The 15,680-nt window shown below is 45.2% G+C and overlaps 1 protein-coding gene across 1 annotated transcript in view; it reads right to left on the reverse strand.

The window, feature by feature from the left end:
- Nucleotides 1–5,220: 5,220 nt before the first annotated feature.
- LOC140064508 (O-acyltransferase like protein-like) overlaps nt 5,221–15,680 on the reverse strand; it is an 83,389-nt gene continuing 72,929 nt past the window's right edge. The window contains exons 10-15 of the mRNA XM_072111509.1: nt 13,356–13,435; nt 11,092–11,205; nt 10,799–10,925; nt 8,797–8,983; nt 6,577–6,719; nt 5,221–6,090 (exon numbers count right to left, since the gene is read on the reverse strand). Of these exons, the coding sequence (XP_071967610.1) occupies nt 5,992–6,090; nt 6,577–6,719; nt 8,797–8,983; nt 10,799–10,925; nt 11,092–11,205; nt 13,356–13,435 (750 nt within the window). The 3' untranslated portion in view covers nt 5,221–5,991. The remainder of the gene's footprint in view (nt 6,091–6,576; nt 6,720–8,796; nt 8,984–10,798; nt 10,926–11,091; nt 11,206–13,355; nt 13,436–15,680) is intronic.

Below are 15,680 nucleotides of genomic sequence, written 5' to 3' on the forward strand. Positions count from 1 at the left end.
TGTGTCAGGCAGAATTTTCAGGTGTTTCACCAGATACATAGTGGAACTCGGCCCATCTGTCGCCACCATGCTGGAGACCTGAAGTTGCAATCATAGCAGCGCAATATGGATGCCCCATACTGTCGCTCTTAATCATGGAACCATTTCCGTAAAAACTATTAAAAATAGAACCACTATGCTATTTCATTATTCCTAGGTGAAATATTCAAACGACCCCGCCTGCTTTGAAAATTATAATTTTTTCAAAGTAAACGCTTCTGGCCCCCAGGCCCATTTTGGGTGGGGAGGAGCCGAGAGACAGGGGCTTGGACAGGCAAAAGCTCGCCTGGTAGTGGACCGCCAGCTCCATCCCAAGATTAGGCAGCCTCAGAGGCATCCATGCATGCTGCCCCTGCTGTTTCCTGTCCATTTTGCCTCCACGATCCTCCACAGCGTCCACCAATGTCTCATTTCAACTCTCTATACCCCAGACACTGGAGCACGAGAGGATATGCAGCACATCATCCCCCTTATCAAACGAGCTGTGTCAGGCAGAATTTTCAGGTGTTTCACCATATACATAGTGGAACTCGGCCCATCTGTCGCCGCCATGCTGGAGACCTGAAGTTGCAATCATAGCAGCGCAATATGAATGCCCCATACTGTGGCTCTTAATCATGGAAGTCGTCTCCATGGCTGCCTCCACATGTCGTCCCCTTATCAAAAGAGCTGTGTCAGGCTCATTCTTCGGGTGTTTCACCCGATACGTTATGGAACTTGGTCACTATGTCGCCACCATGCTGTGTTATCGACTAAATATACCGTCAACCTTTTGTTCACATAGGAAATCATTTCACCTCCTTTGGTGAAACCTGAGTCCATTTAGGGTATGTCGCCATGACACTCTCTAGCCTGCCACTGCTGCCGCTGCCTCTGCATGCCGTCCCCTATAGTGTCAGGGTCAATTATTGCATGTTTTAGATGCTATCTAGCCTCATTCGGTCACTCTGTCATGGCCATGCTGTTGCCCATAATTTTGGCATAATGGTGCGATTAAGCAGCCTCAGAGGCATCCATGCATGCTGCCCCTGCTGTTTCCTGTCCATTTCCGTGGTGTTTCCATCCTTTTCTGAGGTTCCGAGGTGTTTGGCCAAGCTTCCCTGTGCAGAGCCTTGGTCCCCTTGAAAAATGCTCGAGTCTCTCATTGACTTCAATGGGGCTCGTTATTCGAGACGAGCACTTGAGCATCGGGAAAAGTTCGTCTCAAATAACGAGTACCCGAGCATTTTAGTGCTCACTCATCTCTAATCCTGGGTTTAGTGTCACTTTAACATTCTTTACAATTATTTTTGGCACAGTTATTTGCGGTTGTTATGGCTGTTCTGTTACAGCTTTATTACATTATGTTACATTTTGTTATATTTTGTTGCTACTCCTTCCCCAGAATTTACATTCTCCCTCTTATCACTAATTTTCGGGGAGTGAAGTGCTCTCCTTGCTGCCTGAGCACTACTTTATCGCTGTAGATTTAGTGTAAGTGCTTTCTGGAGACACTTTGGAGCGGCTGTAGTTTTGCTATGGATACAGAGAAGCAGACCCTGGATGTGCACTTTATTAGCCATTCTGAGTAATTGATACTAAATGTGGCATTAAAAACGAACATTATACCTTGAAATGGTGGAGAAAATACAGATTTCATGGGCTGGAACATTGTGGGAAGCTGCATCAGGAATAGAGCAGATACTACTGTTCAATGCTGGACAAGAAACTCTTATTTTAGAGGGACCGCAAAAGTCAATCCCAAATCCATATACATGTTCTGGTCCAGAAAAACCTTTAAATATGGAATTTTAACTTCAGTTCACAGGCAACATGATTTTAAAGGAAACCTGCCTTTTTGAATAACCCACCCAAAATAAATAATTAAAAACTATGATTAAAAAGAATTGCCCTTTTCCCATGTAAACTTATATGCAACTCACCTGATGTGAGTCCAATTACACTATGTGAATCCTGCATATTAAATATTACTTGCATTGTCTTGCCTCCTTTCTCCTTATTGACAGGTCTCACTGCTAGGACAAACTGCTGTATGGGACATTGAGAGAGAGCTCTGTTACATCATTGGCCCCCATGTATGTATTTGATCACATGAAATCACAACAGCCTCCTTGGACTTCTACACCTCCATCCTCCTTGGAGGCAGCTGTGATTTCATGTGCTCAGAGATATATATGGTGTAGATTTTGCAAATAAGAGAAGAAAGCATGTCAGCTACTTGTGTCTGTGTCTCTCATGTGTATAGGAGAACATGTCCGATACTTGTGTAGATGATGTATTTGTCTCTCATGCGTATAGGAGAACATGTCAGGTACAGGCAGTCCCGGGTTACATACAAGATAGGGTCTGTAGGTTTGTTCTCAAGTTGAATTTGTATGTAAGTCGGAACTGTATATTTTATCATTGTAACCCCAGTAAGAACTTTTTTGGTCTCTGTGACTATTGAATTTTAAAAATGTTGGGTTGTCATCAGAATCAGGATTAACAATAAAGCTTCATTACAGACACATTTGATAACTGTTACAGTTGTTTATTGTAGCCTGGGACTAAAGTACAATAAATTACCAATATCCAGTGGTCCGTTTGTAACTAGGGGTCATATGTAAGTTGAGTGTTCTTAAGTAGGGGACTGCCTGTACTTGTGTAACTGATGTCTGTGTCTCTTACATGTGTATAGGAGAACATGTCAGGTACTTGTGTAGCTGATGTCTGTGGATCACAAGTTTATAGGAGAACACAGCATGTCAGGCACTCATGTAGCTGATGTCTGTGTCTCACACGTGTATAGAAGAAGAGAGTATGGAATGTGGTTGTGTAGCTGATGTCTGTGTCTCTCACGTGTATAGGAGAACACAGCATGTCAGGTAGTTGTGTAGCTGATGTATGTGTCTCACATGTGTATAGGAGAACACAGCATGTCAGGTGCTTGTGTAGCTGATGTTTGTGTCTCACACATGTGTGTAGGAGGAGAGAGCATGTCAAGTAGTTGCGCAGCTGATGTTTGTGTCTTCCCACATGTGTGTAGGAAGAGAGAGCATGTCAGGTAGTTGTGTAGCTAATGTCTGTGTCTCTCACATGTATAGGAGAAGAGAACATGTCAGGCACTTGTGTAGCTGATGTCTGTGTCTCTCACGTGTATAGGAGGAGATAGCATGTCAGGAACTTGTGTAGCTGATATCTGTGTCTCTCACATGTATAGGAGAAGAGAACATGTCAGGCACTTGTGTAGCTGATGACTGTGTCTCTCACGTGTATAGGAGGAGATAGCATGTCAGGAACTTGTGTAGCTGATGTTTGTGTCTCTCACGTGTATAGGAGGAGATAGCATATCAGGTAGTTGTGTCTCAAACATGTCTATAGGAGAACATAGCATGTCAGGTACTTGTGTAGCTGATATCTGTGTATCTCACATGTGTATTGGAGGCCACAGCATGTCAGGTAGTTGTGTAGCTGATGTCTGTGTCTCTCACGTGTATTGAAAGAGAGAGCATGTCAGGTAGTTGTGTCTCACATGTGTATTGGAGAACATAGGAAGTCAGGTAGTTGTGTAGCTGATGTCTGTGTCTCACACATGTGTATTGGAGAACACAGCATGTCAGGCACTCATGAAGCTGATATCTGTGTCTCTCATGTATATAGGAGAAGAGAACATGTCAGGCACTTGTATAGCTGATGTCTGTGTCTCACACATGTGTATTGGAGAACATAGGAAGTCAGGTAGATGTGTAGCTGTTGTCTGTGTCTCTCACATGTGTATCAGAGGACACAGCATGTCAGGTGCTTGTGTAGCTGTTGTCTGTGTCTCTCACATGTGTATCAGAGGACACAGCATGTCAGGTGCTTGTGTAGCTGATGTTTGTGTCTCACATGTGTGTAGGAGGAGAGAGCATGTCAGGTACTTATGTAGCTGATATCTGTGTCTCTCACAGGCAGCAGATAAAGTCCAAACACTATCAATGTTTTACTGTACATTACACACAGACACAATAGGAGGGGTAACGGGTGACTCTCTCTCTCCATGTGCCTGCGCTCATTTACATAATAAAGAAAATATGATTTTAAAATGACTGTGTGAATTAACTACATAAAGGCTAGGATGGAATCCTCGTGAGCTGCTCTAATAGAGTTAGTTACTAGGAACTGATGGCAGGTGTCCTTTAAGTGCTGAATGTTGAGAAGAGGCATGGGACATGGGGAAGGGTAGATGGGAGGAGTCAGCCAAGCAGGATACGCCCCTTCTGAAGCCTGCCAGGCATGATAACATAAAGTTGATTTATGCGGATGTAGGGGAAAATATTTTTAGATAAAAAGAAGGCTGGCATTTAGTTAATCAAGCTGTATGGGCACCTGTCACTAGCTGTATTTGTGAAAATATGGTGATAGGTTCCCTTTAAAAGGCATCTGTCTGGTCCAGAATGCCTCCCCGAACAAGTAATAGTGTGATTTAGGATCTGTTACTAGGAGCAGAATTATACCCTACCGTAGGGAGCCATAGTTGTCCATGGGGATACCTGTCCGGCTGCATATACACCCCCACAACGGCTGTCTGAAAGGGGCCTTAGTCTGTAACTGGGTTTCAGCCTCAGTCTGCATCATGCCAACATGCAAATCTGGCACATCATTTCGCTATTACAGGAGTCTGACTGTGTAGTCTGGACCTCCCCTTATAACAGCAGTCTGGCTGTGTAGTCTGGACCTCCCCTTATAACAGCAGTTTGGCTGTGTAGTCTGGAACACCACATATAACAGCAGTCTGGCTATGTAGTCTGGTCCTCCCCTTATAACAACAGTCTGGCTGTGTAGTCTGGACCAACCCCTAATAACGGCAGTCTGTCTGTGTAGTCTGGACCTCCCCCAATAACAGCAGTCTGTCTGTGTAGTCTGGACCGCCCCCGATAACAGCAGTCTGTCTGTGTAGTCTGGACCGCCCTATAACAGCAGTCTGGCTGTGTAGTCTGGACCGCTCCCCTATAACAGCAGTCTGGCTGTGTAGTCTGGACCACCCCCTATAACAGCAATCTGTCTGTGTAGTCTGGACCACCCCCTATATCAGCAGTCTGGTTGTGTAGTCTGGACCACCCCCTATAACAGCAGTCTGGCTGTGTAGTCTGGACCGCCCCCTATAACAGCAGTCTGGCTGTGTAGTCTGGACCTCCCGCTATTGAAGCAGTCTGTCTGTGTAGTCTGGACCTCCCCCAATAACAGCAGTCTGTCTGTGTAGTCTGGACCGCCCCCTATAACAGCAGTCTGTCTGTGTAGTCTGGACCGCCCTATAACAGCAGTCTGGCTGTGTAGTCTGGACCGCTCCCCTATAACAGCAGTCTGGCTGTGTAGTCTGGACTGCACCTTATAACAGCAGTCTGTCTGTGTATTCTGAACTGCCCCCTATAACAGCAGTCTGGCTGTGTAGTCTGGACCTCCCCCTATAACAGCAATCTGTCTGTGTAGTCTGGACCTCCCCCTATAACAGCAGTCTGTCTGTGTAGTCTGGACCGCCCCCTATAACAGCAGTTTGTCTGTGTAGTCTGGACCTCCCCCTTTAACAGCAGTCTGTCTGTGTAGTCTGGACCGCCCCCTATAACAGCAGTCTGTCTGTGTAGTCTGGACTGCCCCCTATAACAGCAGTCTTTCTGTGTAGTCTGGACCTCCCCCTATAACAGCAGTTGTTAACAAAAGCCATCATCTGTTATAATCAGTTTTGCTGAGTTGAAGTTCTTTACTTGAGAACTGGATATTTGTTCCATTAAGTTTTTTAAAGTTAGATTTGCTTTTGTCATGCAATTTTTTTTTTACATTCTCAACCTAATACTTGAGGTTCTTCATAATTAGTTATACAGTAGTAGAGACGGGTGGTGGATGTTGTCTTTTAAGATTCATTGTTTCCTTCAAGGTATAAATCCATGAATGTATGGTTCACTATAATCCTCCGATACGTTGTGCGTTTTCCATAAACTAAATGCTCATCAACCTTTGGAAGGGTATTTCAACCAGAACTGTGAAAAGTAGAGCAACGATGAAGGTCAAAGCGCAGTGTCCAATGAAGAGATACAACTAGTGGAAGGAAAACATGGGAGATCCTTGGGTTAAAGTTCTTCATTTCAGGCTAAAAAATAGTTAGTGATTGGAAATTCTATAATACCACATCTATACATATGAAACCCTGAGTGATTGTATCTTCAAGTGGGACCAAAATAGGTTTGGCATCTGCAGGACCTTTGGGGTCCTTTTTATGTCAGAACATCATGATACAGCTTCACGGGCTGTTACACTGTCTCCCCGTCCACCTGCTCTCTCAGCAATCTCCCCTCCCTCGACCTACTGCGATCTCACACACTTCACTAGGTGGAAATGCTCCTGCACAGTGTAACAGCTTGTGAAGCAGGTAACTCCCGTTATTAGCATAATTATAAAAGTGGATGTTAGAAGGAAGAAGGCAACGGATAGGAAGATACCACAGTCCCGGTGCCTTGATCTGAGTAATGTCCCTGGTTTATCATGGTTGATTCTGAAGGCAGATATTTTTTAATGAGTACTCACCATGTTGAGATCCTGATAGTGAAAAAGCTCCTCTTGGAGGCCAGAGTAAAAGTAGATAATAATAGGATGGACCAGATAACCGGCGTAGCTTATCTTAGATAGGAAACCCCATACATCGAAAGACAGCAAAGTGGTCACTATACCTGGAGGGAGAAAGTGGAAGCCATTTATTACAATCTGCCCTGTAGAGGGCATGTTCTTAGTAGCAGCAGAACTGTGAAATGTGGATCTATATTTTGGAATCTTACTGCTCACTGCTATGATCTTTGCCTTTAACTTCACCTCAGCCACTCACCATCTGCTCTGAGTAGCTGCTGTAATTTTTAATTAGAAGCTTACTTCAGCTTTTACTCAGAGAAAAGGACACAGGCCATGTAGCTGTTTAATACATAACGAGCACAGCAGTGTAAGGACACACCCCCAGTGCACTTGAAGAAGCTACAATCTTGCATTTAAATCCATATTTTACAGTCCTGCCTCTAGTAAAAACATATAAAAGGTATAATTACACATCTCTCCAGGAACTAGACTTAACATTGGCTGCTCCTGATGAGCTCCTGGTGGTTTGGGCTTAACTTTATTTGGGCAGTCAGGAACTCGGGCGCACGATCTTCATTAACCGCAGCAGATGGGCATTTTGGCAAACAACGCACTTCGGGGATCGCGCAGGGACCAGGTAAGTAAATGAGCCCCATTAAGTTTCATGAAAGGAGACTAGAGGATGTTAGAGACAGCAGAGAGACAGTCACTAGAGTTCTGGAGTAAGGCGGGAGTGATATCAACTGCAGAAGTATATAGCTGGGTGTCATCAGCATAGAGATGATACTGGAAACCAAATCTGCTGACGGTTTGTCGGATGGGGGGGTTAGAGGGAGAATAGAAGAGGACCCAGGAGCGAGCCCTAAGGAACCCCGACACTTAGAGGAAGATGAGAAGAGAAAGATCCAGAAAAGGAGACACTGAAAGTGCGGTCAGAGAGATAGGAAGAAAACCAGGAGAGTGCAGTGTCCTTCAGGCCAATGGAGCGAAGCCTCCTGAGGAGGAGCCGGTGGTCCACAGTATCGAACGCTACCGATAGATCCAGATGAATAAGGAGCAAATAGTCACCTTTGGATTTAGCAGTGAGGAGATCATTGGAGACTTTAGTAAGAGCAGTTGTAGTGGAGAACATAGAGCGGAAACCAGATTATAGGGGGTCAAGGAGGGAGTTATCAGAGAGATAACAGGTTAGTCGAGAATAGACCAGGCGTTCCAGGAGTTTGGAGATAAAAGGGAGATTAGAGACTGGTTGATTTATAGGAGCACTGGATGGGTCCAGGGAAGGTTTCTATAGTATTGGGGTAATAACTGCAGGCTTGAAAGAAGAGGCATAGACACCAAAAGAGAGAGAGAGGCTGAAGATTTGGTGAGGTGAGAAGTGACTGCTGGGGAGGGACTGCCCAAATAAAGTTAAACCATAAACCACCGGGAGCACAGGCCCCTTTTACCCAAAACCAATATTCGTCGATAAAAACACACAGAGACTTGTATTAAAGTTGAACATATGTGGGTTGACCTGAGGGTCGGCCACAGCTTTATATATTATTGTAATAAACATTGTTTTGTATTATTTAAAACATAATTTGAACAGGTAAACAAAAACCCCTCCCACCTGTATGCCTGCCAGCCAATGGGCATGTAGGCCAAATAACCCAACTAACCGCCAGCTGTGACAAAAGCAACGCCGAAAATACCTTAAACCAATGGAGGGCGGGTGATAAACGCGATCCAGAAAGAGGGTGAGTGACGTCTGCAGCCCCTATTTAAGCTATGCTCACTTCCTGTACCACCCACGACACAAGCCCGCCCCTAGTCACGTAGCCCCCACCTCCCTGGCATACGCAGGGAGACAGAAAGGGATAAACCACCTCAGTCAAAGAGGGCCTATTCCTGTACTTATACCCCCGCTAACTAAGACCCCTTTGTGCAGTCATTAGCCCAACGGCTATACGCCTCCGGGCTTGCAAGACTGTACCAGATGTGAGGGGATGGGGTCACTGATGCAGGTAGTGGGGCGAGCAGAGGAAAGGAGCCCGGACACTTCTTCCTCTGTGACCGGCTCTTAGGAAGCGATCAAACAGGGTGAAGTACCGGAGGGAAGGTGTCAGATCCATAATTGTCTTTATAGTAAAGCGCCATAGTGATACATTACTATAATATAAAGCCATAATAGTACTATACCTCCGTATCCTTCATGGCACAGAATAAAGATCAAACCAAGAACCACAGCCCACAGAGTGCGGTAAAGCCCTTGGTAAAGTGCAGCCATGACGGAGTAAGAGCTCTGGGTGTCATCTAAAACAAAAGCCAGCGATATGACTGTGAGCATGAGGGCCAGGGCAGAGATCCATCCCAAGGCGGCTTGTGTCTATAGGAAATACATAAGGCATGAAGAGACAAGTAACGGGTTCATAATCAGACCAGAGAACATGGTTACACTCCCTCCCTGTGACATTGCATGCATAGACCTCCAAAATATAGTTGGACCTCTTTTAGCTGAGTTAATTCCACTAAATACTAACAACAAAAATGACGTAAGGCCAGTTTAACCCTTTTGCGCCAATTAAAACATTTATTTGAGAATTTAAAACATTTGACAGAGAACACAAATAACAAATGATCAGGAAGTGGGAACCTGCTGCTGAAAATATGTCTTTATGAGATGCCCATTAATGGCTATTTCTTGCCCCTTCATTGTGATAAGTTCTCAAACAAAGGGAAGGAGAAGGGGGACAGGGATTAGAGAGAGGGAAGGGGTGGGGGGTCAGTATGACGCAGTCAATGGTGCATTCACTGGATTACACACTGGGGCACATTTACTTACCCGTCCAGCACGTTCCCAGAAAGTGCATTGCCCGATGATTATCCACTGTGCCGCGATTCACTAAGATTGTGCGCACGATATCCTGCATGTGTCGCTTCCCCGCTCAGGTCCCAGGAGTTCACCTTCTTCTTCCTGGTGCATGGAAGTGCTTGATCTTGAGACACAGTTTGAAAGTTAAATCCTGCGCTCAGTCCGAATCAGTCGGATCGTCCAATGGCACACCCTCCAATTTCTGCCGCATGAAAGCAGCGCAGCAGATTATGACAAGTTTGAGAACTTATCACAATCAAAAATGCCGCACCCGGGACTAAGGTAATAGCCATTAATGGGCATCTCATAAAGACATATTTTCAGCAGCAGGTTCCCACTTCCTGATCATTTTAAAATCCTACGGAGTAATTTGTGTTCTCCGTCAAATGTTTTAAATTCTCAAATAAAAGTTAAACTGGCCTTACGTCATTTTTCTTGTTAGTATTGCATTGCATAGGACACACAAATTGTTTAAGCCTGAGATGCAATATCTATTACCGCCACTATACAATTAATGGCGCTGTGTTTGGTGTGTAGGGAAGAGACTGTAACCATTGCCTGAACACTGCAGCCTCCTCAAACATCTGATCTGTGGTACTGAATACATGATTACAGTGTGGGCTGCTACTGTGAGCGCTGTGATTAAAGGAAATCTTCCATCAATATCCATCATGATAAACCACATTCATAGATCCAGGCACGGTGAATGTGGTCATCATCTTATATTTGATATTCATGGCCTTCTAACTTCTAAAAATCAACTTTTATGACTATGCTAATGAACCAGAAGGACTCTGGAGGCTGCTACCAGAGCCCCTCCGAGCTGTAGCTTCATAGGTTGTTACACTGTGCAGGAGCACCCCCCTCCCCACTGTATGTGAATGTAGCAGGCATAAGGAGATGGGAAGTGCTGGGGGAACAGGGAGGGAGAGACACTGTAACAGCTTGTGAGGCTATAGCACGGAGGGGCTCTGGGCATCCCCCCCAATTAAAAAAAAGTAATGCAAATGAGTCTGCATTACTGAGTCTGCAACACCTATGGAGCCCAGTGCCCCTAAGGTGCATTTACATAATTAAAAAAAAAAATCTGTGAAAACCAGGGAATAAGAAACTAAAAGAAGAGCAGATCCTGCCAGAAGGGGGCACAACCCAGTATGTCAGTGTGCTTGGTTTACTGGCCTTCATCCTGGTGGTAGATTTCCTTTTAATCTGGAAAATATTCTAACATCACTAATTCACAGACTAATCCTGAACATATAAAGAAATCCGTTCTCTTCAGATCAGAACTCAGAATACAACCCCCCAAAACTGAAATCTGAAATCTCTTACCCTGTTCTTAAAGTAAAGACTTTGCTTCCCGACTAAAAGAATGGCAAGAATCATCCCGACAAGGAAAGGTCCGTATCGGCAGTAGGGTCTGTCGTAATATTCCGCCCAATAATTCTCCCGACACTGGCTGCGGACAGAGATTATAATAATAAAACTAATTCCTTTATTTATATAGCGCCCACAGATTCTGCAGCGTTGTACAGAGCTTGTCTTATAAAATGCTGAAAAATCATGAGCAGATCGAGCACAAGATCGGTCATATCAGAGACGAGTGGGGGGGGGGTGTTACTGACCTTTCACATTTCGGGTTGTGAATTGGAAGTTTTAAAAAGTATGAAATTAAGGTGGTGGTGATGACAGAGGCGGCACAGGTCAATGTCACGACAGCAATCATGACGCGCTTAGCTCTGCACAAGAGGACAAGGAAGGGTTAATTCATTTCTTATGTCTGGTGGTTACAATGTATCAACATCTTGTGATTTATCAATGAGCGCCCTATTCTTATACAGTGGGGAAAATAGTATTTAGTCAGCCATGGATTGTGTAAGTTCTCCCACTTATAAGATGAGAGAGGCCTGTAATTACATCATCAGTAGAACCTCAACAAATTGAGAAAATTAATCCAGAAAATCACATTTTCTGATTTTCTCACAGACCTGTAACTTTTTCTTTAAGAGGCTCCTCTGTCCACCCCTCATTACCTGTAGTAATGACTTCTCTGTCCTCTGAACCTAGTGACCTGCAGAAATCCCAGAACCACACGGGAACCTAGTGACCTGCAGAAACCCCAGAACCACACGGGAACCTAGTGACCTACAGAAATCCCAGAACCACACGGGAACCTAGTGACCTACAGAAATCCCAGAACCACACAGGGACCTAGTGACCTGCAGAAATCCCAGAACCACACGGGGACCTAGTGACCTGCAGAAATCCCAGAACCACACGGGGATCTAGTGACCTGGAGAAATCCCAGAACCACACAGGGACCTAGTGACCTGCAGAAATCCCAGAACCACACGGGGATCTAGTGACCTGGAGAAATCCCAGAACCACACAGGGACCTAGTGACCTGCAGAAATCCCAGAACCACACAGGGACCTAGTGACCTGCAGAAATCCCAAAACCACACGGGGATCTAGTGACCTGGAGAAATCCCAAAACCACACGGGGATCTAGTGACCTGGAGAAATCCCAGAACCACATGGGTGACCTAGTGACCTGCAGAGATCCCAGAACCACACGGGAACCTTGTGACCTGCAGAAACCCCAGAACCACACGGGAACCTAGTGACCTACAGAAACCCCAGAACCAAACAGGGACCTAGTGACCTGCAGAAATCCCAGAACCACACAGGGACCTAGTGACATTGCAGAAATCCCAGAACCACACAGGGACCTAGTGACCTGCAGAAATCCCAGAACCACACAGGGACGTGACGAGAGCCCTTTTTAGAGCTAAACCTCACGTCCCCCTATCTTTTTAAAATCTATATTGCCCTAATATGTAAATTTTGTAAAGCGGCTACCGGGGCGTGGAGTAGCCGGACATGAGCCTACAGGTCGCGGCTACTCCACACCCCAGTAGCCTCTTCTCTCCTCCTACCCTGACATCTTTGGCGCGCAGCTTTGCTTTATTATGAGAATAACAGGGGCTTTAAATCTTAAAAGGGTTCTCCAGTCATAGCAAGTTACTTGCTAACCTGCTGATCAGTGGGGGTCTCAGAGATGAGACCTCCACCACAGATGCTGTGAATGGGGGTCCCTGGTACCCCTGTTGTGCTGCAGATGACTGGAGCAGCCCGTTGCGCCGTTAATCTCTATGCATGATAGGCTGCGCTCTTCATCTTGAATGTGACAGGTACAATGGACCCCCGTTCTCGAGATCTGTGGGGGTCCCATCTCTGAGCCCCCCACTGATAACAGCATAGGGCCTAACTTTCTATTACTGGAGATCCCTTTAAGACAGGGTGGTGTGAAGTGATCCTTCCCCTGCAGCCTCTAAACTTGACTCATCTCGGCCAAAATATTCTCAGCTCATTGTCGCTGGACTTTGGAGGAGATTTTTTTTCAGATATTTAGGCATATGGGTGAGATTTCCCTTAAAAGATTAAATACTAGAAAGGACATTTTATACCCTGGGGGGGCTGGGAGTTTAATGGGGTAACATTTGGCAGGTTATTTACACTGTCGCCCTTCTCTAATTATTACAATTAAATACTGAAATACATTTGCAGAAGTAAAATCTATGTAAGGATCAGATCTAATATCGGTGAAGGATATTGATGGGCTGAGTAATAGAGGTAAGTGGTGCTATTCCTACAATGAGGTAGTAATTGCTCGTCCCTTATATTAGTCTCCGGCCGTACCTTATATATATATACACATCAGTGGCCGGAGGGTTTGCATTAAGCGCAGGACTCCCAGACAGAGCGGTAAAGCTGAGGCTCTGCGCTCGCCATGATCTATGTTATTAATATCCCCAATCACTGGGGAGCGCTGAACCCTAACACACAGTAATGGCCACATAATGACACGGGCCCGGAGACACACTTACCTGACATACAGGAAGATTACAAGAGGGATGGTGAGATGGAACTGGAAATCAGCAGCGAGATACCAGGTCCATCCGATGCACTGTAACACATGGGAAGTGCAGGGCTTATTACCTTCCGATTCTGTTATAGTATTGGTAAAAGTATGTGCCCCCCATCCAATTATGAAGCCGCCCCTCTTCTCAGAAGACTATGGATAGTGTCTATGGGGTCAGGCACTGATGCTGGGGAGAAGGTTTAACTCATAGGGGCACATTTACTTACCCATTCCTTGGAGTTCACAGAAAGTGCATTGTCCAACAATCAAAAACTGTGCCGCGATGCACTAAGATCGTGCGTCCGATATCCTGCATGTGTCACTTCCCCGCTCAGGTCCACTGGAGTTCACCATCTTCTTCCTGGTGCATGTAAGTGCATTGTCTTGCGACACAGTGGGGCACATTTACTAAGGGTTTGCACGGCGCATTTTCGTCGGGTTTCCCGACTATTCGCGCTGAATTTAAGTGGGGTTTTTGGCACACGTGTTTGGATTTTGGACTTGCATGCGACACAAATCGGGTGGCGCGGCTGACAGACTACCCACCTGAATCGGACTAAGCGCAGGATTTACAATTTAAATTGTGTCGCAAGACAATGTACTCACATACACCGGGAAGAAGAAGGTGAACTCCGGCAGACCTCAGCGCGGAAGCGACACATGCAGGAAAATGGACACGCGATCTTGAAGAATCGCGCCTGACTTCATCCTTGTCGGAGAATGCACCTCGGGGATCGCAACAGGATCGGGTAAGTACATCTGCCACAATTTGTATGATAAATCCCATGCTCAGTCCGAATCCGTCCAATCCCTTTCTGTCTCATGGAAGCCAGTGCAGCCGCGTCACAATCTGATTGTGTGGTGCAACACAAGCGCAGACCTGTTTAATACCTGTCAAAGTTGCGCAAATCCTGAAAACTGCGAACAGTCCCACAAAAGTGCGATCCGCGACCCTTGGTAAATAAGCCCCATAGTGATTCAATTCATCCCAAAGATTAGGTCTCTGTGTCACTCAAGATCCTCCCAAAAAAACTCAGATTATATGGATGGACAAAAACCTAAGTTTCTTACCAGGTTTTACCGTGAGCACTCTCTGGTAGGGTATGAAATGTTCTTTCTAGAATTCTCTCTTATATATGAAATCTACCCTGAAGTCAGGCAAATATAACTCATTTTACCTCATTTTCTATTAGATGAGTCCAGATTAGTGGTTGCAGTGAGGTCTCAGAAGCCCCTATCTTCTGTTCTATAGCACCTAGAAACATGCTATGTATCATATTGTAATATGAAAATTAAGGATCTCATTTTTTCAGATCCACAGAACTCGAGATACAGGCAACTAAAAACATTGGGGCACATTTACTAAGGGTCCAAATCACGTTTTTCCGCCGGGTTTCGCAAATTTTTCTGGTTTGCGCCAAATTTCCCCGGGATTTTGGCTCACGCGATTGGATTGTGGCGCATCGGCGGATTCAGAAAAACCGCAGAATTTTTTTAAAAAAATTGTGTCGCAAAAATAGCACTCGCATACACCAAGACGGAGGAAGTGAACTCCGGTGGACTTCAGCGCAACAGCGACACCTAGTGGATATCGGCGCATGACCTTAGTGAATCCCGGCAGAACCCGAATCGACGTCGGAGAACGAGCCACTGGATCGCGACTGGACCAGGTAAGTAAATCTGCCCCATTGAACATTGAATGCAAGCTGCAGGTATGGATGCATTTCCTGCCTAATATTTAACTGCTTGTTCTCCCATTCTGTAGTTGCTAGAACCATAAGATGGGAATCTTTAATATGACACCAGCAGCATGTATCTGGGTGCTATAGAAAACAATAGGGGCTTCTGAAGTGAGGGGAGATTTTTAATATAAGTAAATATGTAAAATTTCACATAAAAGAGGAAATTCTAGAAAGGGCATTTCATCCCCTACCTGTGGGGACAAGTAGTGCAGTGGGGTTAATTGGTGACTGGTGCCATTTAAAATTGTGTGAAAAGAGAGAGTTGTGGGACATCTATAGCCATTAGTCACTAAAATGTAACTTTTAATTGGTTGTGGTTGATAGTGGTTGACTGCAACTTAGAAATTCTCCATGATGGTAGTCCGGAATTACAAGCTTCTACTCCATGGGAGGGATTGGCATCTCTTTGCTCTAATCCCAATTTCTTTATTTGTAGAACCTGAGTTAGCCACGGAATGCCTTAGTGTAGTGTATGTAGTTGCTGTGACAGGTATTTAGCAGGGGATTGTGTCACACGCGATCGGATTTTGGCGCAGCAGGGAAGCGAT

The sequence above is a fragment of the Engystomops pustulosus genome, chromosome 1 (genome assembly GCF_040894005.1).
Source record: "Engystomops pustulosus chromosome 1, aEngPut4.maternal, whole genome shotgun sequence".
In the NCBI taxonomy this organism is placed as follows: Eukaryota; Metazoa; Chordata; class Amphibia; order Anura; family Leptodactylidae; genus Engystomops; species Engystomops pustulosus.